The following is a 27101-nucleotide window of genomic DNA, read 5'->3' as shown; positions in this document are numbered from 1 at the left end:
TTTTAAATTTGTTAAGGATAGGTGATGCTTTAGAATTCCTTCAGCAGTCTCAAACTGTGTTTTTAATTTGCCTAAGTTCTAATACTTATACTAATTATAGATTATAATTGAATTGAATAATGTTAGCATGCCTTGAATCTACATGGTTTGCCGTTATGCTATGTTTCTACATTAGGCTCTAATTGTCATATTGGGCCTAGTGTTAGAGTTTGTATACTAGAAATCACGTTTCGAGTGATTGAATACTGTAAAACTCTTATTTTATTTTCCAATAAATAAAACAGATTATTTTTGTCATAATGTTGTTATGTTTTACATTTAATGGATGTTAATGCATGTTTAAATGTATAAGTTAACTTAACAAAGTCTAAGTCTTTTGTTTTAGTAGACCGGTTGTGGGCGTCGTCCACTTTAAGGTAATACGGTCAGTTCTAAACAAAGAAAAGATGAGTTTCACAACCTAGATGGAATTTGACTACCCATCGAGAAAGGTTGCAATGTCAGTCCGCATATTTCTAAGCCTTACTGAAATTAGATGACATTGGTGTGGTATAGCACTGAACGGATCTAACAGCAAGACTTGCCTTAGGCTATCTACTGAAAGGCGAGGTCTTGATAAATATTTATTTCTTAATCAATGTAGGTTAGCATTGAGCATACGGTATTGATTATGCATTACTTTGACTTATCAAATGGTGCGGGTTTTTCGTAACCCAATGATCCTGATATATCGATTATACAATTACTATATTATGTGATAACAAATAAAGTAATCAATGAAAACACAATCACGAGTAAAAGATGGGAGACAGTATTAGTATTTGTGAGAAAAAGGATTAGCAAAAATAATGACTTCATCACATAGATGAAACAATTATCATACAGCAAATAACAATCTACTACTAATATATAGCACATAAGCTTATACAGGCAGCCTAATTCCCTTGGGAGAATGAAGGTTGGCAGACGCTGGAGACCAGAGACAACGAGGTGATGTCTCACCATCTCCGCAAATGCTTTATTTTCATGGCTAACATATACACAACACCACCACCATTCATTCCAAGACAGGCTCTCCTTTCACTTCACTACCCAACTCTACACTTTCGACAACGAATAGTCCATCACATCCACCAGAAAATCTGCATCAACATAAGAAAACAACGGTTATATGATCAGGTCAGTTATCAAGAAAAAAAGTGTTAAGGAAATGGAGACAAACCAGCATCCTCCTTGGTGAAGCAGAGAGGCGGGGTGATCCTGAATACATTGCCGAAGAACCCTCCTTTCCCGATCAGAACTCCCATATCTGAGATGACATCATTTGCATTGATTAGGATTTGAGCCCAATTAAGTATGGTGAAAATGGACCTGTTTTAAGAGAGCGATTATCACCTTTCATCTGCTCCATTACATAAAGAGTCTCATCCTTGGCAGGGGTTTTCAGCTGTTGATCCGTTACCAGTTCAATTCCGAGCATCATACCTCTTCCCCTGACATCACCGATAACTGCACAACAACACCCTATGATCAATGGAGACACAATTTCAAGCTATCATTTAGCTTCACTTCCATGGTTCTTTCACATTTAGATTTACAAGTTGAGGCATACTCTCGTATTTGTCCTTCAATGAAAGGAGGCGATCCTTCAAGTATGATCCGACAGTGAGAGCATTCTGCTGAAGCTGTTCTTTCTCTATCACTTTAAGAACTGCATGACCAGCAGCAGTGCAGACGGGATTACCACCAAACGTGTTGAAATAGCTTCGATAAGTCAAGACCTTTGCAATCTCAGGTGTCGTAATCACTGCACCAAGTGGTATTCCATTTCCAATGCCCTGAGATGATGCACACACACAATATAATACCAGTAAAACGCAGCCCCAGCCCATATCTGACAAAAATTTTGTGATGATCAAAGAATGAAGACCTCAAAAATGATAAACTACCTTCGCCATGGTCACTATATCAGGCACAACTCCATGGGCCTCAAAGCCCCAAAAATGGCTCCCTGTCCGAGCAAAACCTGATTGGACCTCATCTGCTATGCAAAGGCCGCCTGCGTTTCTTATGGTGTTATAGACCGCGGGCAGATACCCGGGAGCCAATTCCATAATCCCACCAACTCCCTGTACACATTGAAATTCATCAATAAACAAGGAAAAGAACACGCTGACACATTTTAAAACGCTTCATACATCAAGATTTTTACCTGTACGGCTTCAGCAATGAAAGCACCAACACGACCAGATGTTCCGTAAGTAACTATATCTTCAACATCCTTTGCATACTTCAATCCATCCGACCCAAAGATGCCTCTGTACTGGTCTGGATTGAGTGCGTGATGTACTCCCGTCTGTCACAAGCAAGACCAAAATCGAACAAAATCTCAAAGACACAACAAGAAAAGTTGCACAAGCATTGCACAAATTCAACCGGATAAGACACAACTCTTTCAATAACACAATTTCTCAAAAAGTTATGCAACTATCCTTTAAACTGTGACACAAGCCTTACTGATCAATGATTAAATCCTCAAAGTTGGTAATATAGAACCAAAAGTCAATCGACTTTCCATACCCAATTATGGTAACCTGATTAGGCAATTCAAACAATTCAAGCACAAAATATTGTAAGCAATCAAAATGTATATATACCTGCACAACATTGAATTTGTAGCTTCCTTGAGCAGTAGCACCCATTGTGCCTGCTGCATTACCATGATATCCATTCCTAATCGAGATCACATCATGGCACCCACTGTAGAGCCGCGCCATCATCAAGGCCAGCTCGTTCGCCTCCGTCCCCGAATTCGTGAAGAAAACGACCTAAATCAGAATAGAGCATAACATCAGCAGTTGAAACAAACACAATTATAAAATCGTAGTAGTATTACTTTTCCTAATGCTATAAACCTTGAGATCACCGGGAAACTTGGAAGCGAGCGCCTCGGCGAAATCGGCGATGGCAGGATTGAGATAGAGGATGGTGGAATGCTGGAGACGCTTCATCTGATTGACGACGGCCTCCACCACCTCCGGGTGGCTGTGGCCGCAGCCGACGGTGGCGATCCCGCCGAACGCGTCGAGATATCTCCTCCCCTTGTCGTCGAACAGGTACTGCCTCTTCCCGTCAACCAAACACAACTTCGCAAAAAAACAAACAAATAAATCAATCAATCCACAAAATGAAATACTAACATAGAAGAGGAGGAGATTGTGAATCGAATCGAATCGAATCGAATCGAATCTCACAGGTTTTTTGAAGAAATGGAAGATGGCGGGGTTGAGGAACTGGCGGCGCTTGGCGAGGATCTCGTCGGCGGAGGGGCCGGTGTAGGGAGGAGGGGAGTAGTCGAAGGGGGGCATTTTGGGGAGAGGGGAATCATTTTCCCGAGCGGCTTGGGAGAGCGTGGATTTGGAGGCGGCGGCGGCGAGGCGGGGGGAGAAAGGGAGTCTGCGCGTCATCATCATCATCTTCACAGGGAAGAAATGAGAAATCTCTCACACATGAAAATGCGGGAGAGACGGTTGGTGAAGATGAAGATGAAGATGAAGATGAAGATGAAGAAAGAGGAATGCAAATGCAAATGCAATTATGCAAATGAGAATAATATATATAGGAAAATGACAAGCTTATACCATACCACGCCATTGTCGATATGCCTTCAATAAGTTTTCCAAATTCACTGGACTCTATTTTCCTTTTTTAATTTCTTTGCACCAATAGGAATTTGCACTTACTGTATCAATTACTAATTTAATTGTTTATCAAATTTTAATACATGTGCATTTCTGGGAACAAATGATATCCCAACAAGTGGACCGCCAATATTAATACTAGTTCTAATTTCCAAAGTGATAAAATAGTTACATGATTCGATCACTCAATTAGTCAAATGAGTATTTGTATATTTGTCTTTTTTCTGTTTTCTAGAGAGACAACTTTGTGATTTTCTAAGTTTTACATATGGTTCTTATTTAGAACTCTCTGGAATGGTACAATAATTTGTTAGGTGAATTTCATTTTATTTGAGTTTCAATATTCTTAATTTACGGCTAATGTTGTTTTTTAGGTAGTGGTACATAATTGTGGTAACTTTCAGATTTTCGAAAATATGGAATCTATCCATTTTAAGTGAATTTTCAGTTAACTAAAAGGTAGGAGTACTTATTATATACCTACTGTCTCAACAACTACGGTCTCATAAAGATGATTCATTCCTTATATGGCACGAGTTTTTATGCAGTTTTATTTTATATATTAGATAAAAAAAAATAAAGTAAGAAATTTGAATAAAATAGAAATAAAGAGGTTTTCATTTTCGCTAATAAGTCATCTTGAGAAATTATACCTATAATCATATACCGTGACGGAGTCTTCCTTCTACAAATCAAGCAAACAATGCATGGTGCATCAGCTTGCTTTAATTGAACACATATACTACTAATGTTATGTAATCTTCTTCCTATTTTATTTGTTTCATCTTTATATCTCAACTTCTAAAGTTTATCTACAAAAGACACATGAAGTGTAATTAAAAGCAATAAAGTGATTTCTAAAATGTAGTACTCTCTTAGTCCATAAAAAGTAATTCTATTTGTGGACAGCATGAGCTTTAATGAAAATTGTAAAATAGAGAAATTAAAAAAAAATAAAGTAAGAGAGACATAGATAAAATATGGAAGAGACGAGAAAAAATGAATAAAGTATAAGAGAGAAACTTTTCACTTTTAGAAATTATACTATTTTTTATAAATATTCAAAAAAATTCTTTTCATTTTTAGAAATTAGACTATTTTTTATAAATATCCGAAAATGAGAAAATAAAACTATTTAAAAAAAAAGGAGTAGAATCACATCTCTACTAGTTGAATTGCAACTAGCCTTTTTTTTATGAGTGAATTACATTTTTAGGCTCTATACTTTCAGCGACAAACATTTGCGGTCCCTATACTTGCAAAATATCATTTGCGGTCTCCATACTATATCAATTGCTCGTTTCAGGTACTTTTTCACTTTTTGACCAAATTTTAGGACAAAAACACCCCCAAAAGTCTAAAGGACATTTTTGTACACTCAACTCCAAAAATAGGTACTTATTTTGATATTTATGTTAATTTAGATACTTTAACCGTGATTTATATTTTATTCAAATATTTTTTGTTTGGATTGATTATAGTATAAAATATATGCATAGTTTTAATCTTGGATTTTAACTTAATAAATTCGATTTATTATAAAGCACATATTCTATTTCCTCAAACTAAGATGAATCAATTAAAATGAAATTTATAAAAAAAATGATTCACATTTTAAAAATATTTAGAAATCTTTAAAATATTGTGGCTTTTAAGCACAACTAATTTAATAATATATTGATATTTAAAAAGTGTAGGGACCGCAAATGTTCGTCGTTGAAAGTATAGAGCCTAAAAATGTAATTCACTCTTTTTTTATTAGTAGCGAGTTTTTGAGTAAATCCAGTCCCAACAAATAATTATATTCATTACAACTAATTGAGGACTCATCATTACCAAAAAAAGCTCCTCTCAATTGATTTGAAGTTTCCAGTTAAGAAAGATATACTATAAAAATACTAGAAAGAAAAGTGGTGTTAAAATATTATTATTATTATTATTATCTATTTTTGGAATGGGTTCATAGATTTGGAATTAAATTACTAAAAACAATAATAGCAAAAAAAAATGAGACAAACATTCTAAAATGTTAGCGAGTGTTTGAGGGGTGAATTAATACTTATAAATCAAGATGTATAATGTCATGTTTGATGATGATATTAGGAAAAAACACTTCAAAATATTGAAGACATCACTTTCAAAAGTGACGTGTAGATAGTTTCGATGATTGAATTGATTAATTGAAAGACACAAGTAGCTGCATTTATAATAACGAAGATAAGAATCCACGTGACTCATCTGTTTTTATTTGCTCTGCCAAATCTCCACACACCAAATTTTCATTGGCTCTGTCATTAATTCAGAATCCGATGCCTTCTTTCAATCGATTTTTTAGGCATATAATTTCATTCGAATAATCTCAAAAAAGGTAAAATCACATACTTCAAATGCAAAGGATCAAGGTTTTATATAAACAAATGAATATTCAATACAGATCCATAAGATGCGATTCTCTGCATTTAAATATTTTTAAATCTGTCTGATTTTTCTAAGAAAAAACTTCTTTATTGGTTAAGAAACTAATGATACACATCGGATGGTCGTGACAGACTGGAAGTTATTTTTTAAATTTGAGAGTAATTAATAAAATTCTCGAGTAACAAGCAAGTAGCCTCGTTTATATTTTTATCAGGCGTCATTAGTCATGTTAAATTATTTAATTTGATGTGGATAGTATAAATATGACCATATGAGTGAATGTTTGATGTGGAAGAAAAATAAAACAGATATTGCATATTTATGTTTGGTATATTTGTCTATATTTAGGTTTACATTGTAGTAATTAGATAAAAGTAACCTCACGAAAATAATTATCTACCATAAAAATTGAATATAAACTTGAAACTAAAATTAAGTTCGCAGACAACCATTTGTGTTTTCATATCAAACGTTACGAAATGCCATAAATAAATTTGATTACCTTCCGAATTCTATAACTTTTATGGAGTATTTCTTTTAAATATAATAAGGTAGCATGCAGTAATGTAGATTATCAATAATAGATGTAGATATTAGTTAGTAATTTAATATTTAAATCCATATTATTAATTAAAACATTTCCAATTAGATAAGTTTTGAAAAATATAACTTTTACATAGGCAATTTTAGTTTGTTATGTTGGTGGAGAAAACTAGGCAGATAATTCAACCCATCCATTTGGTGGGTTGCATTTTAACACCTTTGCCTAGAAGCTAAATACGGCTCGGGAAATTTATTTATTTTGAATATCAAACAGTAAATAAAACTATGATAAATTTCGTTTATCTTTCCAAAAATAAAAATAGCTACCATATATAACCTTAGTTGATATGGAGTATTATCTTACCCTGCAAAATTCAGTTAAATTTCTAATAATCCCCATAAATCCAAATTAAATTTAGCTTTACAAAAATTCCTAATAGCTGATGGAGTCATGGAGCATTACCTTAATTCGGGTCTAAAATATCCAGGTTAAATTCCTTATAAACTGACAAGAGATCTCTAAACAGATAGCCTCATTTTTACTTTTACTTTATTTGAAAAAGCAATAAGGTTCACACACACCAAATTGAATTTTTAAGAAATCTCAAAAACCCCAGAGTCACCAGATTTCAATATGTAATAAGAGAACTCTAAAAAGATACTCCATATAAAAGCTAGGGTTTTTATTGATAGGCAAATGAATTTAAATTTTTAGACTGCATTATAATATATTCAAACCAATGACTTTCTCTAAGAGGAAAAGATAAATTGAGATAGTATATTTCTCATTTACCTCCTCAAGAAGGTAATTATACATTTTAAAAAAGTAATGGACCCGAAATAACGAAGATAAATTAAAAAGACAATTAAATATAACTAAGAAGGTAAAGATACCTTCTAAAAAAAAAGTATAATACACCCTCCGCTACCCTTCCATTTGAGCATGAAATTTTCCATTTGAGCATGAAATTTTACAGAGAGGTAAATATGGTAATTATTCCTCTTTAACTCTCCTTCCATTTGAGCATGAAATTTTACAGAGAGGTAAATATGGTAGTTATTCCTCTTTAACTCTCCTTCTTGGAGATGCTCGCAACTCACACATACTAGTTTCGTTTTATTTTATAAAGCTTTCTTCTTTGAAAAAAGCCAACAAGAGACATTAGTTGACATACCATAATGCATCAACAACCTCCAACTTAAATTCCTAATAAATCCCCTTAATCCATATACACAATCCTTAATAATTAAGTTGGACATATAACTATTGATTGAAGAATGAAACATCAAATAGGAATAATAAAATAGTAGGATATATTTTATTATTGTTTTATATAATGCTCTAATGAAATAGTAGTAAGTACTAAAGAGAGAAATAACATACTACTAGAATAAAGTCATAAACCTTATATAAGAAAATTTTAAAAAGTCGTCACAGTAGGCCCATGAAACACAAGGCCGACACTAAAGCCCATGTTGAGACTGCGTTTAGTGTTTTATAAAAGCCCAAAAATAAACTATCTATTCAGTAATCACTGTTAACTAACTTTCCACAATGCCATAATCCAGCATCAAATTAACGTTAATATACCAAATTAATGTAGTTCATCAGAAGCTCGACAAAAAACCATATCCCGACACCCACCCCAAGACCAAGAAGATATTTTTTACAGACAAAATACTTGAAAATCTAAAAAATGACAAGCAAGTTGTACTTGTAGTCTCGAAGCACACATTGAAGCCCACTTTTAAAATTATGACTGGAAAAATCAAAGAGAATCCTCAGGTGAGAGAGCAACTCAACCATGAGTTTATAATTTCATAATTAAATGGGGCTTGGCACGAGAAAACAAGTGATATAAATATTCTCATGATTTCAAATAAAATAGACAAAACTGTTGGTCACATGTGAATGTGTGAAGCGTGTGTAATAAATATGAGTAGTTACCAAAAGTGACCACTTCCAAATTAAACCCTATATTCAATGCAATAAAGCTCACGAATGTCAACAAACACCATTTTATAATTGGATTAGCTACAAGTTCCAACGCTCTATAGCCTGCCAACTATACTACCTATTTGGTTCTAGCTAGATTAGGGCAACCCTAAATCATAGGGTTACAAACATAGGAATTTTGGTGTGTGCAAATGTAATTCTACTTGGATGGTTTGCTTATAAAATAACCTAGCTACTTTTATTTTGAGATACTACATGCATATATCATACATAGTTAGACTTACATACCATATCATGAAATGCATCCTAAGTAATTCAGACAATAGCATGAACTTATATCATATCCCCATAAAATGAAAATAACTTACACTTGAGTGAAAAAACGCCAAAGATAATTGGATTAATCCAATTGAAATTAAAAGACTATTGGCATTCTAATTAACCTAACTAAACATTAAGCACCCATAAATGCCCAAACATGACATGAGATTCATTCTTAAATTAGTGCAGAAACGAGGCAAAATATGGTTCAAAACCATCTACATATGTAGAGAGAAAAAAGTGGTGAAAAGCAACAAGGTATAGAGAGTGGAGAACAATTATTCTACCATTAAAGAGAGTGGAGCTATTTCATCAGAATGTGACAGCTTTATACAGGAAAGAGCAAGTGGAAAACAACCCACTATTTTCCCTCAAATGGAGAGAAATTTTGTGTCACTACCCTTCTTTTGTGTGATTATTGGAAATATTGATTCTACAAAGTTGAAATTAATAGTAGTAATGTTTTCTTCTTAACAATTTTTCTAGGGTAAAAAACTCAAATAGTATGACTGTAACAATAAGAAGGTCACAAACATGTTAGCAATGTTGTTCAAAATAATTAAATGAAAATAACACTCCATAGTGCTAAAACTGAGATCTTAAAAATCAACCATCAAATCAAATAGGAATCCAATGGGAGAATTTCAAATGGATTCACATGCCAATATATAGTTTTCAAACTAGATTTAACACTGATCTAACCAAGTAGGGATTAGTAAAGGGAGATTCACATGCTCATATCTATTTATGAAACTAGATCAATGCTCATATCTATTTATGAAACTAGGATTAACATTGATCTAAACTAATAGGGATTAGTAAAGGGAGCTCCCTTCAGTCCAAGCAGTGAGCAGTTTAGGCCGAAATTCGCTTCCCGCATCATTCACGCATTCATGGTAGACTCGGGCCTGGCCCTGCACCTCTACCGCGTTTGAGTGAATGAGTCGGCAGCAAATTCGGACCCTTTTCTTATCCATGAGTGGACTGAAGGAAGCTCTCTTACACCATCTTCAACAATAACCTCATACATTAATGAGACTTAAAGATAAATATACTTAAATCTTGAAATTGCAAGTAGACAAACAGATCTCAAGATCTTGCTTTAATCAAATAGTTTGAGATCCAAATATTTTAAAAGACAAGTATATATGCTCATTTACCATTTCTGACATTTCTAATACTAAATCCTAATACAAATGCCTGAAATTAATCAAAGATTTGAGCAATAGAATCGATTAAAAATAACCTAATTTAGTAGTACTACCCTAAATAAGTCAAAAGTTTACTAGAGCTAGAACTAATTAAAACCACTAATTCCTAAAAATGGAGGAAACCCCAAAAAGTTTGACACCACAAGAAGCATTCTAGTTTGTTAAATAAACGATTTATTTCTGAAGAGGATAAATCATTGCATGAACCCTAACCCTAACACTGAATTACACTAAATCAGATCCATTAAAAATTGACTACCTAGAATCAAATCGAACGTAATATACATGCAAATATAGCTCATATTTTTCGTTAAAAAATCGGAGTAAAGATCCAGAGGGGAAATTACATGTCATTTCCTCACCCACACAATCCTCAACAACTGGATTAAATCTACTAAAGACTGCTCATCTTTTTCTTTAACAAACATGACAATCATCAAATCTTTAATTTGAAGAAACGATCATCAAATTTAAAAAATATAAAAACTACTAAACTCACATAAAGATTTTTTTGAGATAGATGATGGAAATAGAGTCCACAACAATATTTTTTTTAAGAAAAACAGCAAATCAAAGAAATACGAAGAAGAGTAATGCAAAAAATGAAGGGAGAAGAGGAAGAGGAAGAAGAGTAAGTGATGTTGATGAGTCGCTGTCGTTCATGAGAGTCAGATATAGTGGAGAAAGCGATGGGATAATCACTCAAAACTCTGAGAGGGAAATTGGAAAGGGCGTTTCACTTGTCTCTTTTTTTTTTGCACAGGAGAGGGAGAGAGAGGGAAGTCACAGACAATGAAGGGTGGGTGTGTCGTGTAGACATAGTTGTTGGTAGAAAAATATGAGTATTTATACACATTTGTAAAAAGGGTTTTCACCGACTCCAACCCTCCAATTATATTACAACACCCTGCAGCAACAGGGACCTTGTGTTGTGTGGGGAATACTCACTATGTATGGAGGAGAGGAATGGTGGGGATATCATTATTTGACCATCACTTCTTCCAGCTTGTGCTATGTATATTTCTTCACCCTCTTTTATAACGTCACACTTCTACCACACTTTTACCAAGTTTCTTTTTAATTAATTTTTTTATCAAAATTCTTAGGAAGATATAAGTTAAGAAAAAACTACATTTATCGCTACTTCATTCTCAGTAGTGCTTCCCCGTGTTGATCAAGGCGAATATTGTGTTCCCAAATGCTACTCGATTGTAGCATTTTGGTTATGCTTCACCCCTTTAGCCTACATATCTTATGAAATTGTAGCCTCAATCTCTTTTTTCTTCTTCTGAGTGTGTTGTATCTGATCGCATTTAGGATTTTATTATTATTTTTATTATTATTGGTATATTGTGGCCCATCTACTTTTTACTAAGACCCAACTTACTCACCTCATTACCCATACCCCTACCATACGATATGGGCCACCCCATTAGTGTCACTCTGACCTAATGGGGCTCTGCATATTTACCATATAGACTAAGAAGCTGAATCATTTATATATATTATTCGTTTCACTGTAGCTGCCTGCCTCATTTGAATCATCTTTGTGTGTGCGCGCACGCCTTCGTCTTCTATGATTATCTTCGCTTTTTTTCTTGGTTTCTCTGTGTAAGTTGGAGGCTTTTATTGGTTCAACATTCTCAGTTGCTAAATCGCATATTTCAGCATGTTTAGTTCGAACCCTTAGGTTCAAGGTCTATCACGTTGAAGGAGCTTCAAATCGACTTTCTGTGTGAGATCGGATGATGTTTTATGAGTCAGTTGCTTTCTCTGAAAGATATGTGTGAAGTCGTGTGAGTGCCTGACGGTTCGTGGCTAGATCTAGGGTTCCGGGGTCTTGTGTTGGCCTTGGGTGATATGACTAGTCCCCCGTTGAAATCTTCAGAAAACATATGCATCATCAGAGACTCGTGTTGCTGCTAGATTGAGCTTTTAATGTTCTTACATTTTTTACTCTTAACCGTTTTTATTCATTGCAAGTTTTGAGTGTGCTGGTGTAGATATGTAACTATCAATTGTATTTATTATTTTATTAGTATTTGTTTTTAATTGGTTTGTTAATTGTTAGGAGTAGTTGCGAGCTTGACAAATTCACTTGTTAGCTAACAAAAGAGGTTTCGATTAACAAGTAGACCTTGCGAATTTGATACTTACAATTATAAATACAAAAAAAATTAATTGAGTTAAATATCCACCTTAGCAATTAGATGTGATCAAAATATTCAAAAATGTTGAGCCCAACCAAATCAAAATTTTAAATGTATAGTTTGAATTTGTATTGATTTAACTTTTTTTTCTTTCTAAATTTTGACTTTTTAAAGATTATATCAGATTGATGTATTTTGAAAATTGAGAAACTAAAAATTATATTTATAATATTGTATTTTTGATATTTATAATCTGAGTTAGACAGTTTTTTAGTTGAAATAACTTGATAAAATAATCAAACTTCTTTTTGAATTCTCTGTTCGTATGGGATTTGATTGTATGATTTTGGGTTTATATTACCACATAGTTCAATTTGGTTAATTCATTTTTCTTTGAGATTAAAATTTCAAACTTAGGAAAAAATTTCAGCTTGAATTTGAATATACATCATGAATAGAGCATAGTTAATCTCATTGTTACGAATAGACTGACGAATTCCCGTTTATATTTTCTTGCTTTCGTAATTACTTTCGAATTTTATTGGTAACATAATAGAAGTCTCAGTTTTTTAGATCAAAAGAGATATTTTATAGCAGTATGTACTAACAAAATGCACAAATAATTACGCTTCACAGAAAAGAGTTAAAGTTTAGCATGGAGTTCTCCTTATATTTCCAAATATCCAGCACCCAACATTTATAATTTTTGTGACGTGTTCATCATACTAATGTGTCTCCTAGTCTTTGGATAAGGTCGCTTTCAATCGCTGTTTAAACATACATATGATATGTTATTCCATAATTTTGCTATTACATCAGACCATGTGTTATATCCATAAAACAAAACTTCATGGTCCTTGTCTCCAAAATGTATGACACTTTCAACTAAAAGCATTTTAAGGAGTAGTATTAAACACAAACATGCATAGAAGTACGCATAATGTTAATGTTAATAATTAAAGTAAATTCACGGTATATGCACCTTATCATATTTAAAAAGGAAAAGCAGAATCCATGATAAATGCATCTATTAAATCATCCAATTTTTTTATATCAATGATTAAGATTGGGCACTATTTAGTACAGTATTTTTTTTATGGGAATATGTAACTAAATAGCATGCAAATTAAAATTATGGTAATTATATAGTCTAGAGTTAAAATTACGCAGCTAAACTAAAAAAATCAACCTCTGGTTCTCTAGTTGCAGCCATGATTTGCACAAACAAGGCGAGATCCAAAATTCAAATCTCATCTTTCAATCACAAAGTGAAAAAAGTAATAAAAATTGATGCATAATTTTAATTGAAATGTCAAATGTGGCCCAACATTTGAAAATGGGGTGCATAAAGATAAGATAGCTGGCAATTCGTACGTTACAAATTTTTTTTTCATGTAACTCATAATTGTGTTGTGCTTTTGAAATGCAGTTCTGAGAATAACATGTTCACTATTCCAAACTTGTATCTATATAATTCATGGGCAGAAATTGAATGAAAAGGGCAATTTTCGACGACAAATTACTCGGGCAGTAACTTATCTGTAGACCTGCAGGAATTATAGAGTCAATGGTCCCTCATTCATACTACCACATGTTTATATGAACTGAAAACCCCCAATTATATATCTATCATATGTTTCTATGTGCAAGCAAAATAAATACTAGAGTAATAATTTGAGATAAAATTAGAATGGAACTCATGCTTCCAATTTGATGGCTGCATCAATGGCATCAACAGTGGAATTTTGCTGTGCCCAAAGCTGTGAGTATCGGCCAGACTTGGTCAAGAGAACATCATGAGGTCCCTGCTCTACTACTCTTCCGCTCTCCAAAACTATGATCTGCCATTCCAAATTTCACTCACAATCACATGGAAACACGACTATGAATAGCCCGTATAAACGGAGTATGACCATGGCCAATGTAAATATGTACTATATCTCAACCACCGCATGACTTCGACTAACTAATGTGACACAATGTCAAGACATGTATATGTTTCCCTTTTTTTGAATATTCTTCCGTTTCTGTTAATTGAGTCATATTTCCATTCCACGACATTCAAAGATAATTGAGTTAATTATTTTCGGTAAAAATAATACTCTCTCATACTTTCTTCTCTCTTATTCTCACTTACTTTATTCTCTCTTATTCTCACTTACTTTGTTCTCTCTCCTACTTTATTCTCCTTCCACTCAATATAGTAAACATCTACTTATTTCTTAATTTCCATGCCGAAAAGAAACAACTCAATTAACAAGGAACGGAAGGAGTATGGCATATAATACACGAGTGTCTTCAGATTCTTATAGTGGAGAACAAATACCTCGTCACACTGCATTGCTGTTGTGAGCCTGTGAGCAATGAAAATTGAAGTCCGATTATTTGCCAAGGATTTCAAAGCATTTAGAATCTCTGACTCTGTTGTGCTATCAAGCGCACTTGTAGCTTCATCACAAAACCTAGAAAAGGAAGAAAATAAAGCGAATTAAAAAACATACAAGGAATGCAATTACAAAAGATCAACTACAGTATTATCATTGAGTTCAAGCAGAACACACAAAATGTGAGTAGAGCAATATGCAGAAAGATAAATCACAAGGAGCTCAAAATACTATCGATATTGTTTATACTGTGTCAACAGAAAATAGGCTACCGGACCATTGCATGGACCAGGAGTTAGGGAGTATTAATATGCTTTATTTGAGATGGGCCTGAGTATTCATTGATTTACATTCAGCTTGTACTTAGGTTTTCTGAGTTTGATTATGGTGCGCTCATTTGATCTATTAACCCTAAACTTTATCAATAGACACTGACATAACTACATAAACAAAAAGGATTATTTTCATTCCCACTGCAGTAATGTTGTCATCCAGATTTAGTTGAGATTACATTTTCAATAATTTATCACCATTCTTTAGATTTTTACCCCCTTGAACTTAAATATGAAAACTAAAGGAATGGAAAGAAGGAAGTAAATGGCATGTCATGGGTAATCAGAAGCAACAGATACTTACAATATAGGAGGTGCTTTCAAGAATGTACGAGCAAGTGCCACTCTTTGCTTTTCACCACCACTTAACTGCCAAAATGTAAGAGTATCACATAAACTTCAATGTTGATCAGAATTCAGAGTAGGTATAATTGTCAATTATTTACACCAACATAAAGGTAAAGATCATCTCATACATCTTAACAGACTTAACATACTTACAAAATAGGAGGTTTTTTAAAAAATGTACAATTTTCATGCTTACAAGTTGAAATTGCATCTAAACGAGGATACTACAGAAGTACAAGATATACCTTAAGTCCTCTTTCCCCTACTAGAGTAGAATATTTCTCCGGGAATTTCATGATTGTGTCGTGAATAGCTGCTCGACGAGCGGCATCAAATACCTATTATTAGAAGACAAATAAGAGGATAACCTCTGAAAGTAGCAATTACAAGCGTAAGAATAATGTTAATTTTAACAGGAACCTCCTCCTGCGTAGCTGCAAGGCGACCATAGTGAATGTTGTGGAATATAGTATCATTGAATAGAACCTGCCAGCAATTTGCAACAATAACAACAAAAGGAGGTTAAGAATGCCTGCATAGCCAATAATTCGTTCCTGAAGCAAACACTTACATGGAATTGTCAACTTACAGTGTCTTGAGGAACAACGCCAATGGATTTCCTAAGGCTCTCGAGTGTTACTCCCCTGATGTCTTGCCCATCTATCTTTATCTGTCAAGTAAAAATGTAAAATGGAACTTAAGAAAAAGATCATAGAACCTAAAGAAAGAACATCTATTGCTTGAGATTAGTTACAGAAAATTGACAAATGGCACCATAGCAGTAGTAAAATAGATTTAAAATTCCAACCAATTATTTGTCCAAAAGAAACTGCTGTAATCTTACGTGTCCAGCATGGGTGTCAAAAAATCTGTATAGCAATCTTAGAATAGTTGACTTTCCTGCAAATACATGCAGAGGTATCATGAGACAAGACTCTAAAACTAAAAAAACTTAAGATAGTTCAAGAAACAGGTGCAAATGGTCATGAATATGAAATGCTACATTACCAAGCCAACCATCATGCCCAAACGACCACATACCAAAACCACATAAATTATTGACAAAACTATAACTGGTCCAACACACTATGATACGATCCATCGCAAATAAATCAAATATTCACAATAGTAAAGATGTTTCTTGTCATACTTCAGTTAGAACCAAAAAAGGTTACCTCAGAAAATAAACAAAATGTTGAACTTTAAGCAACATTACTTGTAATTCAATCTCAATAACATTCCTACACAGACAATCATTTCTTATTCAAAAAACAAACATTACACATACATACATATAAACACCTTTATTCAGTTTCAGCAACAGAATAAATCAAACAAGACAGACATGAGAGCCAAATATCTCGATTACCAGAACAAAAAATGGATCCTTTTTATCAAGAAAAATAAGTGATTGTTTACCACTTCCACTGGTTCCAACAATAGCTACACTCTTCCCAGCTGGCACAGCAAATGATATACCATCCAGAATCTTTCTTTCTGGGAGGTAGCTGCATAAGAAGTTAAGAACATATGATGAGCACCAAAACACTCAATCATTTTGAAGACAGTAAAATATACTGAAACGTTTAAATAAAAGCAGTAGGACAAAATAGCAAAGTATGCTGCACCATTTCAGGTTTCACATTACTAAAGCTGCACACTTGCTTTTGCGAATTGTTTGATCTGATAGCTTAGAGAGGATATCACAATTGAAATTTATTACTGAGTGACTGAAACATATGATAGAGAATTACAACACTAAACTCTAACAAGTTTCTTAATGTAGATATGTTCTGACAAGCATGTAATGAACTGGAATTCAATCATCTGCACTAAACTGCAGCAAAAGAAGTGTGGTCATAGTCACGGATGTTGATATTGAGATCAAAAGAATTAGGCATCATTGATTTCATTTTTGTGGTGAATCTTTCTACCTATTCCATTTGATAACCAAGAAATGCAAGTTTTTCAGCCATTTTCATCAGAAAGATAACTTACCAATAACTTGGTAGGGTGTATTCAGGGACTAGGAACACAAATGAAGAATAGGTTTGGTTTGTTGGAATGATCCCTAAATAGTACTTCCCCCCGTCCCATTAAATATGAAACATTATGTTTTCGGCACGAGATTTTATGAAGTGTTGTTTTGTGAGTTAATGAAGAGAAAGTAAAGTAAGAGAGAAGAAAAAGTAGAGAGTGTTGTTTCCATTTTTAGAAATGTTTCATTTTTAATGGAACAACCCAAAAAGGAAAACGTTTCATTTCTAATGGGACGGAGGGAGTAATGTTTAGCACCCCAAAAATGGAGGAATGAGCCATATCTCCCAAAAATGGGGGCAATGAAACTCATTCTCCGTTCTTATCATTCCCTTGACCCCTAAACCAGCAATCACCCCCTTATTTTATAAAAAATACTCCCTCCGTCCCACTCAAGATGTCCACCTTTCCTTTTTAGTTTGTCCAACTCAAGATGTCCACTATCTATATTTGGAAATAAATCTCTCTCCTCTCTCATTAAAATATTCAATTACATTTCTCTCTCTACTTACTCCACCTAACAACTCCTCCTAAAATCCTGTGCCACTCAAGAATGCGGACATCTTGAGTGGGACGGAGGGAGTATTATTATGAGACCTGTTAGTATTTAATGTTTCCCATGCATCTACCTAAATCATTAAATACCTACTAGTAGACTAGTAGTTCGCATATATGTATCATATACTCCCTCCGTCCATGAAAATTTGTCACTTATTTCCATTTTCGTCCGTCCCTAAAAATTTGCCTCCTTTCACTTTTACCATTTTTAGTAGTGAGCCTCATATTCCACTAACTCATTCCCACACGCATTATATTATAAAACCAATATATAAAGTAGGACCCACATGTCACTAACTTTTTCAACTCACTTTCTATTACATTTCTTAAAACCCGTGCCGGGTCAAATGGTGACAAATTATAAGGGACGGAGGGAGTACTACATATCTTCATTTTCAGACCCACACAGTCTTTAATACAATGCAAGTAATGAGCACATTTTTATTTTCAATATTTGCAAAACTAAAGAGTGGGAAACATGAAAGTAGTCTGGAAAGCTAAACCGGATGGTAATATAGCCAATAAATTCCACAAACCTAGTAATATGAGAAAGCCAAGCCTGATGAAGGTCCACTTTGTTGCAGAGTATAATAGATTGTAGAGAATCATGCAAGCGAATGAAAAGCTGTATTATAGTTTCCTAGCGAGCTGCATTTCCCAGCTATTATTAGATCCTTCACTCCGTCCCTAGTTAAGTTTCCTATCAGCCTTAAGTTCTTCACAAGGCCGAAAGATATCACATGGCAGAGTTTCACTAGTAACATTGATACTTAGGTTCATTCTTCATGCAACTATATAGAGTTAAACTCATTACATGTCAATTATGAGAACAAAACCACTTTGTAAAGATGATAAAGACCTTCTACTATTATTATACACAATAGACCATCAAGTACAGTTGTATTCCAACTAGAAAATACGGAGGCGCACCTGAAGTCAACGTTTTCAAATTCTATGCACCCCCCATTCAATTCCAAAGGCTTCGCGTCATGTTTATCCACAATTTCCGATTTTTCCTGGATGTGAAGCAAATAGGATTTAAAAATCATTATATATGAAAACATTTAACACAACTACAAGTTTCCCGGGCTATGCTTAACATAATTGTCCATTAGATCCTCCAAATATCACCAGTAACGAGTATCACATTGTTCGATCCCAACAAACAAAATCTGACTTTAATTCAGTAAACACTTTCAGGAATTCTCCGAGATGGAAAATAAACATTACCCTGACAGTGAGTGAATACCTCAAGTAATTGGAACATGGACTTCATATCTACCAAACTTTGAACCGTTTCTCTATAAACACCTCCAAGGAAGTTGAGTGGAAGAGAGAGTTGAAAAAGAAGTCCATTTACCATGACCTAAGAGGAATAATATTTAGTCATGATAATAATAAACCATAAATAAATGAATAAATAAGAGATCAAGTCTTAGTCAATAGATGCCAAAATGGGTAACAGGAATGTTTATGAGGAAGGTAGAATTTACCAAGTCCCCAACAGTCATATTTCCTTGCATGATCCCACTTGAACACAAAATCATAGAAGTTGAGATAGCAATGCTGAATATCAAACTCTGCCCGAAGTTCAAAGAAGCAAGACTTCTTTGAGTTTTTAAGGCAGCATCTTCGTATCCTGAAAGATGGTTCCTCATTGGTTAACTGACATCATAGCAAACATGAAGTATGACTTAACAGGGCAGAGAGAGGTATGAATTTAGAAATTCTTTCATCTGAAAGGGACAAAAAGTAGAAAGAAGCATGTCATAGAACTATCCCCTTTATGTATAGAACTATCCAGACCTAGCTACTCAAAATGAAAGGAGCTGCTGAGGTAAATAATTTCACCAAAAAGGAAAAAAAACATACTAATAGGAGTTCTGATGAGGTAGCAACTCAAGCTGAAAGGTCATCCAGCCATGGGTCCATAGGTACTATATTGTTATAATTGAGCGAATGCAAATGCAGCAAACCAGAATTTGTGCTATCTTACAGATAATTGTTTTGCAGAGACTGCCAACACAGGTATAAGGCTATAAGCAAAAGCATGCCCTTTAGATGACATACTTTGCCTCATAGTTGGTATAAACAACATACATTCTTAATGTAGTTCACAAATTTATTAGAAAAGTATGTTCTTAGAGCTAGTTCAGTTCATGGAAATATTTGAGGGCATAGCACAAGAGGAGTTCATTGATCAATTTGAATTGAAGACATATGAGTATTAATTTTATACCAGTCTCTCCCACCCCTTTATACACACACATCACTTTGTAAGTTGTGCTCCCCCTTTACCTTGGGAATTAAGAACTTAACCCCTTTCACTGCATCTAACATTTTTTATCATTTAACCAATGAAAGAAAAGTTCTAGATCTCTTATGTTGGCCTCTATAGTGGTAGGCCAATGCTTGAACAAATAAAATTTGAATTTTAAGGTGAAAATACTTACTCTCAAGAAACTCATCGTATTTATCAGCTTCATAGGCTTCATTGTTAAAGTACTTGACAGTCTGAAAGGTAATAGGAACCATCAACATCAACACCGGGCTCAAATGTAGCTTAATTCTCACAAAGAAGAGGATATCTCACCTCATAATTTATTAGGGAATCTATTGCACGCGTATTTGCATCATTGTCAGCTTTATTCATTGCCTTCCTAAACTTAGTCCTCCACTACAATTGAAAATCCAATAGTGGTCTTTATTAAAACATCATGCAAACTGAACCAACTCAAAAATACCAGACAATTCAGATGAAGATCTCTTATTAAAAGAAAGAAACAATACCTGTGTCACAGTTAATGTGAAAGCTATGTAAGCTGCCATAGAAAATGTAGTAATCCATGCAAATGTTGCTCCAAACTTATAGGCAAGGATACCAGCAACCATTGATATCTGTAAGGCCATAGACCAAGAATATTAAAGTTGTTCCTACAAACTCTTAACTTGTAAAAGCTTTTACTACATCAAACTTAACAAGGAATCAACTAGGGATTACACCTCTAACACAGTTGGTACAACATTGAAGACCATTGATGAAAGAATCCAGTTTATAGCCCGGCTACCACGATCGATGATACGATTAAGAGCACCCGTTTCTCGACTGCAAAGGTAAACAGGCATATTTCAAGGTTATTTCTAAATCGTTCAGCTCATTTGGAAACTTCACCTTAGAGCTACTATAATACGTGTAAACAGAATTTAAGGTACAATAAGCAGCATGAGGGATCTAGGTATTATTAATTTTTAAGAGAATGTGGACTGTGACGTACCTCAGGTGATATCGCAGGTCAAGATCATGCAAATGTGAAAAGACCTGCAAGAAAATGGGTCGACAATGTACGTTACACAAATATCATGTGCTGACTTTGTCAATACACAGGCAAGTCTGAAGATTCTGAACTTTATATTATTGTTTTCTGCATGTTATAATTTACAAAAATAAATTATTTCTTGCTGAGAATGAACAAAAATTGCCAACCAATTGACCTGATGCCATATAGAAGTAGTATCACTCTCTCGGGTTAACATAGTTCATTTAATCAAAACCATTTGGAATGTACTGGAACCAAACTGAATACTACATTTTCCAATAGTCAGCTAGTTGATCCAATCCCCTTTTGTTTTACAAAGCTATGTTGATTTCCAATTACGTTCTATACATTATTATATTTTCATTATTTGTGCTTTGCTGTTTCTAATTTTCAGCTCGCAAGAATTATAAATAGAAGATAAACATAGTGACATAGTCAATAAGGTCCAATGGTTCAATTCATTATAGACCTCTTCTTTTCCATAAAATTTTGGCAAACATGATTACAGAATCATAAAAGAGAAAAGGTCAAGCAGGTCTTAGTCAACCAAGGAGGTGAATAAGGTAATGCAATTTGGAGTATCACAATTTCAGCTCAAATGGCTTTAGTAGATAACATCAATATACTTCCATCCCAAGTGAAACTTCTTTCACCCCACAGAGTTTCCTATCAGCATACATATACCCTTTCAATTAAGGTATTGTTGCTTAATATCTTAGTTCTTTGTCTTTTCTATAAGTTTGCCTTCTCATTTACTGACATCCTTCTTGAGAAACATATCTTTGTGTAGCTCTGTTTCAAACACTAGGATTTTGGACTTGGGGACCATGAATCCTTTTATGTTACCTATATATCTGATTTGTTACCAGCTACATAACATCCCAAATAGGGCCTTGCTATGTCCTTTTTTACCAAGAAATTCTGTCACCCACTGATTACCTTCCTTTTATTTTCGAGGTATATAAACTTATAAGATACATAAAGAATTCACTTTCTCAAGGCTCATCTAGAACTCTGCTTTATCACAAACAGTAATATGCATCTTTGAGACTGCCCATTTTGATTAAGCAATGAGAATGGAACATCATCAGAAAGAATATAAATGACTTATTAATTTTGTCTGACTGCTAGTCGGCTACGTAGCTTATTCATCACGCTTTCTGAGTTTGTGTAGCATCATTATCTTAAGCAATAAAAAATCCCAATAGTTACAAAAGAAGCTAGAAGCAACCTATTCATTATTTGTTTTTTTATACTAACATTTAGTTGTAATTTTTTTGGACACATTTTTCAATTTTATTGTTCTATTTCTGACAGATCCAAACTAGAGTCACATTTATGAGACAATACATTGGGATATGGTAAGAGGTATCGACATAATAGAAAGATAAACTCAGTTAAGCTGGCACTAGAAGGGCTGGAGGCTACATGGAAGATTAAACAACAAGAGGGTGAATGGGCAGACAATTATCAGTGGAATTTCAAGAAGGGAAGTCCTACTGTTTCTGTCTAAATCAATGTCTCGGTGGTCAGAAACCTAGAGCTTTTCATCTGTTCAGCAGCTTGTGGTTGGTTTCACTTTTGATCTTTTTCAAGCTGCAACCCCAAGTTAGATTCTAATTTTCTACATAGGACGGTGATCTTCTTATCATGAAATCTTTAATTTAAAATTGATCAAGAGCTAGAGAAAAGCTAAAACTGATGACAATTTTCACCCTATGCCAGCAATTTCCTCCAACCTACATGAAGCTTACTTTTATATGCTTGGGAAATTTCTGCTATTTTCCTTCAATGGAAAAAATGTTCCATATTCAGAAAAATTTGGGTACAACATGAAAGAGTGAACAATAGCATATCGTCAGCATATAAATATACATTAATTTAAATATATAGTATTATCTTAAGAAACAGATCAATCATGCAATATAAAGGGTGAGGAAGTAAGGAAATGCAGACCCCTACCTGCCTAGAAACCTGCCGAATTGTTCTCAATGCCACCTTGGAAAATATGGCAGTTCTTAGTTCTATATGAAAAGAATTACAGTAAGTTCCACATTAAAATATACTTAAAATGAGGGACTCTTTCATAGTAGGAGTACAATTTGAGCAAAGAAACATGAAGGCGATTTTCATTTACTCTTGTAACTTAAATCTATTCTTTAGGATCTTCAAACTTCCATAAAATGGAACAAACCATTAAAACCTACATAAGTTGCAACTTACCATTACAAGCAGATGCCCCCAGCCGCGCTATACCATAACCAACTAGAACTGCCGCAGGGCTAGCAAAAAGAGCTAGAGCAGTAGAATTGGCAGCAGTGAACTCAGCAAGACCACCAGCATTGCCTGTCACTGTTGATAGCCAATCAACAGCCAGCTTGAACAAGAACGGCACCTGAACATTAATTACCTACAAACCCCAAACCAAAGGGAACAACCACAAAATAAAATCACCTTAAAACATCAACATCACGTGCAAATAATAGGTAATCTTCGCAAACATTTACTTTGGCACTGATCAGAAGACCTAAGGCAGCAATGACACGAAACCGAAATTCAAAATTGTCCTTCATCCACAAGTATTTAGCTAGAGTTGCGATGATTTTAGTCTCTCCGGAAGCTCCATTTTCGGTCAACGACGTCTTCTTCTCTTGCTTCGGTCCTGGAGCTGCCTCCGTCGAGAACATTGCATACCCATTCGGCGGTGAGTTTTGATCGCCGTTGGTTCCCTGACAAAATGCACAAATTGCACATCAATTTTTGCATACTACAAAAACCTGTAAAACTATAAGAATAAGACAAATGCAACACGAAAGAAATATGGAATGGTCACCGCGTTTTGAGGAGGTCGGGAAGGAAAATCGGATAGGAAGGCGTTGAGCTTGAGCGCCGACGGCACAGTTCTGACGGAGCGCCATAATCTGGGTTTACTCGAGAGAGTTCTGGCGCCAGTAGCAACGGAGTTCGGATTTAGCTGAATCGGAACGCCAGGCGGTTTGAGAACTGCGTGAACTACGAGATTAACACGGGAGGAGACGGCGTTGTTGATGATTCTGGAGCACCTCGACGCGATTACTCCCTGCATATTCTTCTTTGGCGTGTTTGTCTTAGTGCATTTGAGAGCCTAACTCTTCCCCCAACTGTTTGATGAAATGAGAGAGAGAGAGAGAGGGGGGGAAATCAGCCTTGGCCTGGTTGCGTGATTCCTATAGCCGTATTTGTTGGTGGGGACAGAATCTGTGTACGCTTCTACTCTGTTTATGAAAGCGATGAAATTGTGTTGTGCACAAATGCGAGTTTTGATAAAATAGCTGTAAATCGAGGAATGCGTAACTGCGTATGACTGATGCCGCTTTTCTACCTATTGATAGTACGCGTTGACTATACTATGAAGTATGAACCTAATGCGTAAGTAAGTACAAATACATTCGGTGGAGCACATTTAGAAACAAGTTTACTGATTGTACATTTATTAGATCAATATGGTACAGATATTTTGATTGTTTAAGTATGGATGCATTGTATTAGGCGGAGAGGTTTGGCGGATGAAAATGTGAGCGGTGTTGGTCCAACAAGGTCAGTGTTGTAAGTGGATGATTTAAAGAAGAACCATAGAGGATTGTGGTATTACAGAAGGAAGGCGCATGGTGTCGTGATATGACAAAATCACTGGACGACTGATTATACATGAAGCAAAGGTTGTGCTCCTTGTTGTTCTTGGAAGATAAATGCATGGGAGAGCAATTAGATCGTCGATTGCAATATTAATTTGATATTATCCGCTTTGGGTCAAGCCCATACTGATTTGTTTTTGAAACATCCCAAAAAACCGAATTGGATAAGAATTATATACTCATTCCAACTTCTCTTCCTCGTCCCATATGACACTCCCCAAATCATATTATCGCAAAAGCTATATGGGGGATCCATTACCTTGGTAGTTGATGTCTAGTCCGCATTCAAATGAGATACAAATGCCCCAAATTCCAATGGCTAATTTTAGTAGTAGTACAAATTACAAAATAAACATGAAACGAATATTGAGATGATTATTTTGTTTTGTTTTATTGCAGAGAAACTTGAAGTCAGAAAAGCGCCTTATCTTGTTTCAGGACCAGCAGAATCTTCGTAATACTTCACCTTTCATCTCTTGCTCCTCCACTCACACACATAGCAATCAATAAATAAAAATGGCAACTGCGGCTGCAACTGCAGCATGCTCACTTCATCAAAGAGCAATAGCACCGCCAATCCACCTCCTCCCACAGCACCACAGCACAAGGCCGGCGACGCTCACCAGAAAAGCGGCGAGAATTACAACGAAATGCAACCGTAGTTTGGGAGACTTCATCGGAGGAGACCTGCTGAAACTGGACCTGGGGCAGTGGCTGGCCGACGTGGAGGAGCACAAGGCCTTAGCCATCTACTCCCCGCACGAGGGAGGCTACGAGGGCCGCTACCTCATCCGCCTCGCCCACCAAGGCTACCATTTCCTCGACCTCTCCGCCCGCGGCCTCGGTGACCCCGAGACCACCCTCACCAAGTTCCACCCCGTCTGCCCAGTAAGTAGGCAGTTTGGCCAAACAGATAACTCATCTATATTGGAATCTGTTCTTATCATGTTTTGTTTATTTATCTTATCCATCAATTTTAATTGAAATATGTGCAGCCTCATATTGGGAAGCAGCCGATAGCGCGGTGGTACTTCCCTCCGGAGGTTGATTACAGGCTATCTTTGCTTCCCCCGGATGCAAAGGGGCTCGTAGTATGGATCATCGAAGCTAAGGTTTGCTTTTTTTGTTTGCATAATTCGAGTATGATGAGATGATTGAATTGGTGTGCGTTGTTTAGGTGCTGTCCAAGGCAGAGCTGCAGTTTCTGGCCCTGCTTCCGACACTGCGGCCTCGAGTCAGGGTGCTCGCTGAATGCGGCAACTGGTGCGTTCCTTTTTAAAATAGATACATCAAATTAATGGAAAATGAAATACTGATTGTGTACGTATGTGCAGGAGAAAATTTGTGTGGACGCCGTTGAAGGATATCGCGGGATTACCTGCTACAGGGGACAAGGTTTCTTCTACTCAGTGACAAATTTTGACTGCCATGTTGTAAACAAAAACAGAGGGTATATATAATTCATGCAAGGATGAAACTCAATGTTAATACGTTTACATATTCATTTTATATTGGCATCACAAACATTTCTTGTAAGCTGACATAAAATCAGAAGAATTAAAGTCGCACTATGCATAAATTTGTTTGATTTTGATTTTGACACGAGAATCAATTTAGATAAAATTAATTTCGAACAAAAATCCAATAAAAACTGAAAGTTCATATATTTAAATTCAAAAATAATTTTTTTTGGTAAAAATAAGAAAAAATGTTGAAAATTCATATATTTAAATGGAAATTATTTAGAATTTTAAATTATTACTATATCAATCTATTCAATTTTTATGATTTTTACACTAAAATAAAGTTTCTTTTATGACCTTTCATTTAAGTAATTAAATAATTATTTAATTATGACCTTTCATTGAAGTAATTAATTGATGAAATAATTATTTAATATGATCCATATTATATAATTACTCTATCCAATTACAATTGACATACTATTTCTTTTGGGCATACTAATTACTCAAACCCGTTTTTGGTGTTTTTTTAAAATAACATCAAATATGGTGTTACTGCAAAAATATTGTGAGACAAAAACCCAAAAATAGTGTAAATTTTGAATTTGGTGTAAATGGTTGGAGTAAAACTACTTTTTGATGTGACGTATACTCAAAAATGAGTTTGAGTTTGATGTAAATGGTTGG

The 27101-nt window shown here is 34.9% G+C and overlaps 3 protein-coding genes across 3 annotated transcripts; 1 reads left to right on the top strand and 2 right to left on the bottom strand.

Annotated features, from left to right (window-relative positions):
• Positions 1-836: 836 nt before the first annotated feature.
• On the bottom strand, positions 837-3599 carry LOC125190496 (alanine--glyoxylate aminotransferase 2 homolog 3, mitochondrial-like). Its single transcript, XM_048087818.1, has 9 exons — positions 3255-3599; positions 2916-3146; positions 2658-2828; positions 2213-2356; positions 1950-2129; positions 1613-1838; positions 1396-1509; positions 1223-1309; positions 837-1142 (listed from the first exon to the last, which is right to left on the bottom strand). The coding sequence occupies exons 1-9, from the start codon at positions 3474-3476 to the stop codon at positions 1099-1101; spliced, it is 1419 nt and encodes a 472-aa protein (XP_047943775.1). The 5' UTR covers positions 3477-3599; the 3' UTR covers positions 837-1098.
• Positions 3600-13806: 10207 nt separating this feature from the next.
• Positions 13807-24537, bottom strand: LOC125190139 (ABC transporter B family member 25, mitochondrial). Its single transcript, XM_048087344.1, has 20 exons — positions 24111-24537; positions 23785-24006; positions 23501-23687; positions 23240-23301; positions 21236-21279; positions 20964-21066; positions 20751-20858; positions 20554-20637; positions 20414-20474; positions 19454-19599; positions 19210-19326; positions 18891-18976; positions 16785-16873; positions 16210-16265; positions 15955-16035; positions 15786-15851; positions 15611-15703; positions 15322-15386; positions 14628-14763; positions 13807-14142 (listed from the first exon to the last, which is right to left on the bottom strand). The coding sequence occupies exons 1-20, from the start codon at positions 24360-24362 to the stop codon at positions 13999-14001; spliced, it is 2202 nt and encodes a 733-aa protein (XP_047943301.1). The 5' UTR covers positions 24363-24537; the 3' UTR covers positions 13807-13998.
• Positions 24538-25383: 846 nt separating this feature from the next.
• Positions 25384-26460, top strand: LOC125187822 (NAD(P)H-quinone oxidoreductase subunit N, chloroplastic). The gene is made up of 4 exons (XM_048084467.1): positions 25384-25839; positions 25947-26063; positions 26129-26214; positions 26286-26460. Exons 1-4 carry the CDS (start codon positions 25468-25470, stop codon positions 26362-26364), a joined length of 654 nt encoding a protein of 217 aa, XP_047940424.1. The 5' UTR covers positions 25384-25467; the 3' UTR covers positions 26365-26460.
• Positions 26461-27101: the final 641 nt, after the last annotated feature.

The sequence above is a fragment of the Salvia hispanica genome, chromosome 5 (assembly GCF_023119035.1).
Source record: "Salvia hispanica cultivar TCC Black 2014 chromosome 5, UniMelb_Shisp_WGS_1.0, whole genome shotgun sequence".
Lineage (NCBI taxonomy): Eukaryota > Viridiplantae > Streptophyta > Magnoliopsida > Lamiales > Lamiaceae > Salvia > Salvia hispanica.
The sequence above is the reverse complement of the archived record's forward strand: the minus strand, read 5'-3'. Positions and strand labels throughout refer to the sequence as shown.

Bases quoted from the DNA above. Each gene is read 5' to 3' on its own strand.
- LOC125190496 (XM_048087818.1), bottom strand. From the start codon at position 3,476: ATGATGATGATGACGCGCAGACTCCCTTTCTCCCCCCGCCTCGCCGCC. The intron at 2,357-2,657 runs GTATATATACAT...TGCTTGTGACAG, and splicing joins ACAAATTCAATGTTGTGCAG to ACGGGAGTACATCACGCACT. The intron at 1,143-1,222 runs GTTTGTCTCCAT...ATGTTGATGCAG, and splicing joins CTTCACCAAGGAGGATGCTG to ATTTTCTGGTGGATGTGATG.
- LOC125190139 (XM_048087344.1), bottom strand. From the start codon at position 24,362: ATGCAGGGAGTAATCGCGTCGAGGTGCTCCAGAATCATCAACAACGCC. The intron at 20,475-20,553 runs GTGAGATATCCT...ATTACCTTTCAG, and splicing joins ATTCCCTAATAAATTATGAG to ACTGTCAAGTACTTTAACAA. The intron at 18,977-19,209 runs GTATTCACTCAC...CTTCACATCCAG, and splicing joins CCATGTTCCAATTACTTGAG to GAAAAATCGGAAATTGTGGA.
- LOC125187822 (XM_048084467.1), top strand. From the start codon at position 25,468: ATGGCAACTGCGGCTGCAACTGCAGCATGCTCACTTCATCAAAGAGCA. The intron at 26,064-26,128 runs GTTTGCTTTTTT...TGCGTTGTTTAG, and splicing joins TATGGATCATCGAAGCTAAG to GTGCTGTCCAAGGCAGAGCT. The intron at 26,215-26,285 runs GTGCGTTCCTTT...ACGTATGTGCAG, and splicing joins CTCGCTGAATGCGGCAACTG to GAGAAAATTTGTGTGGACGC.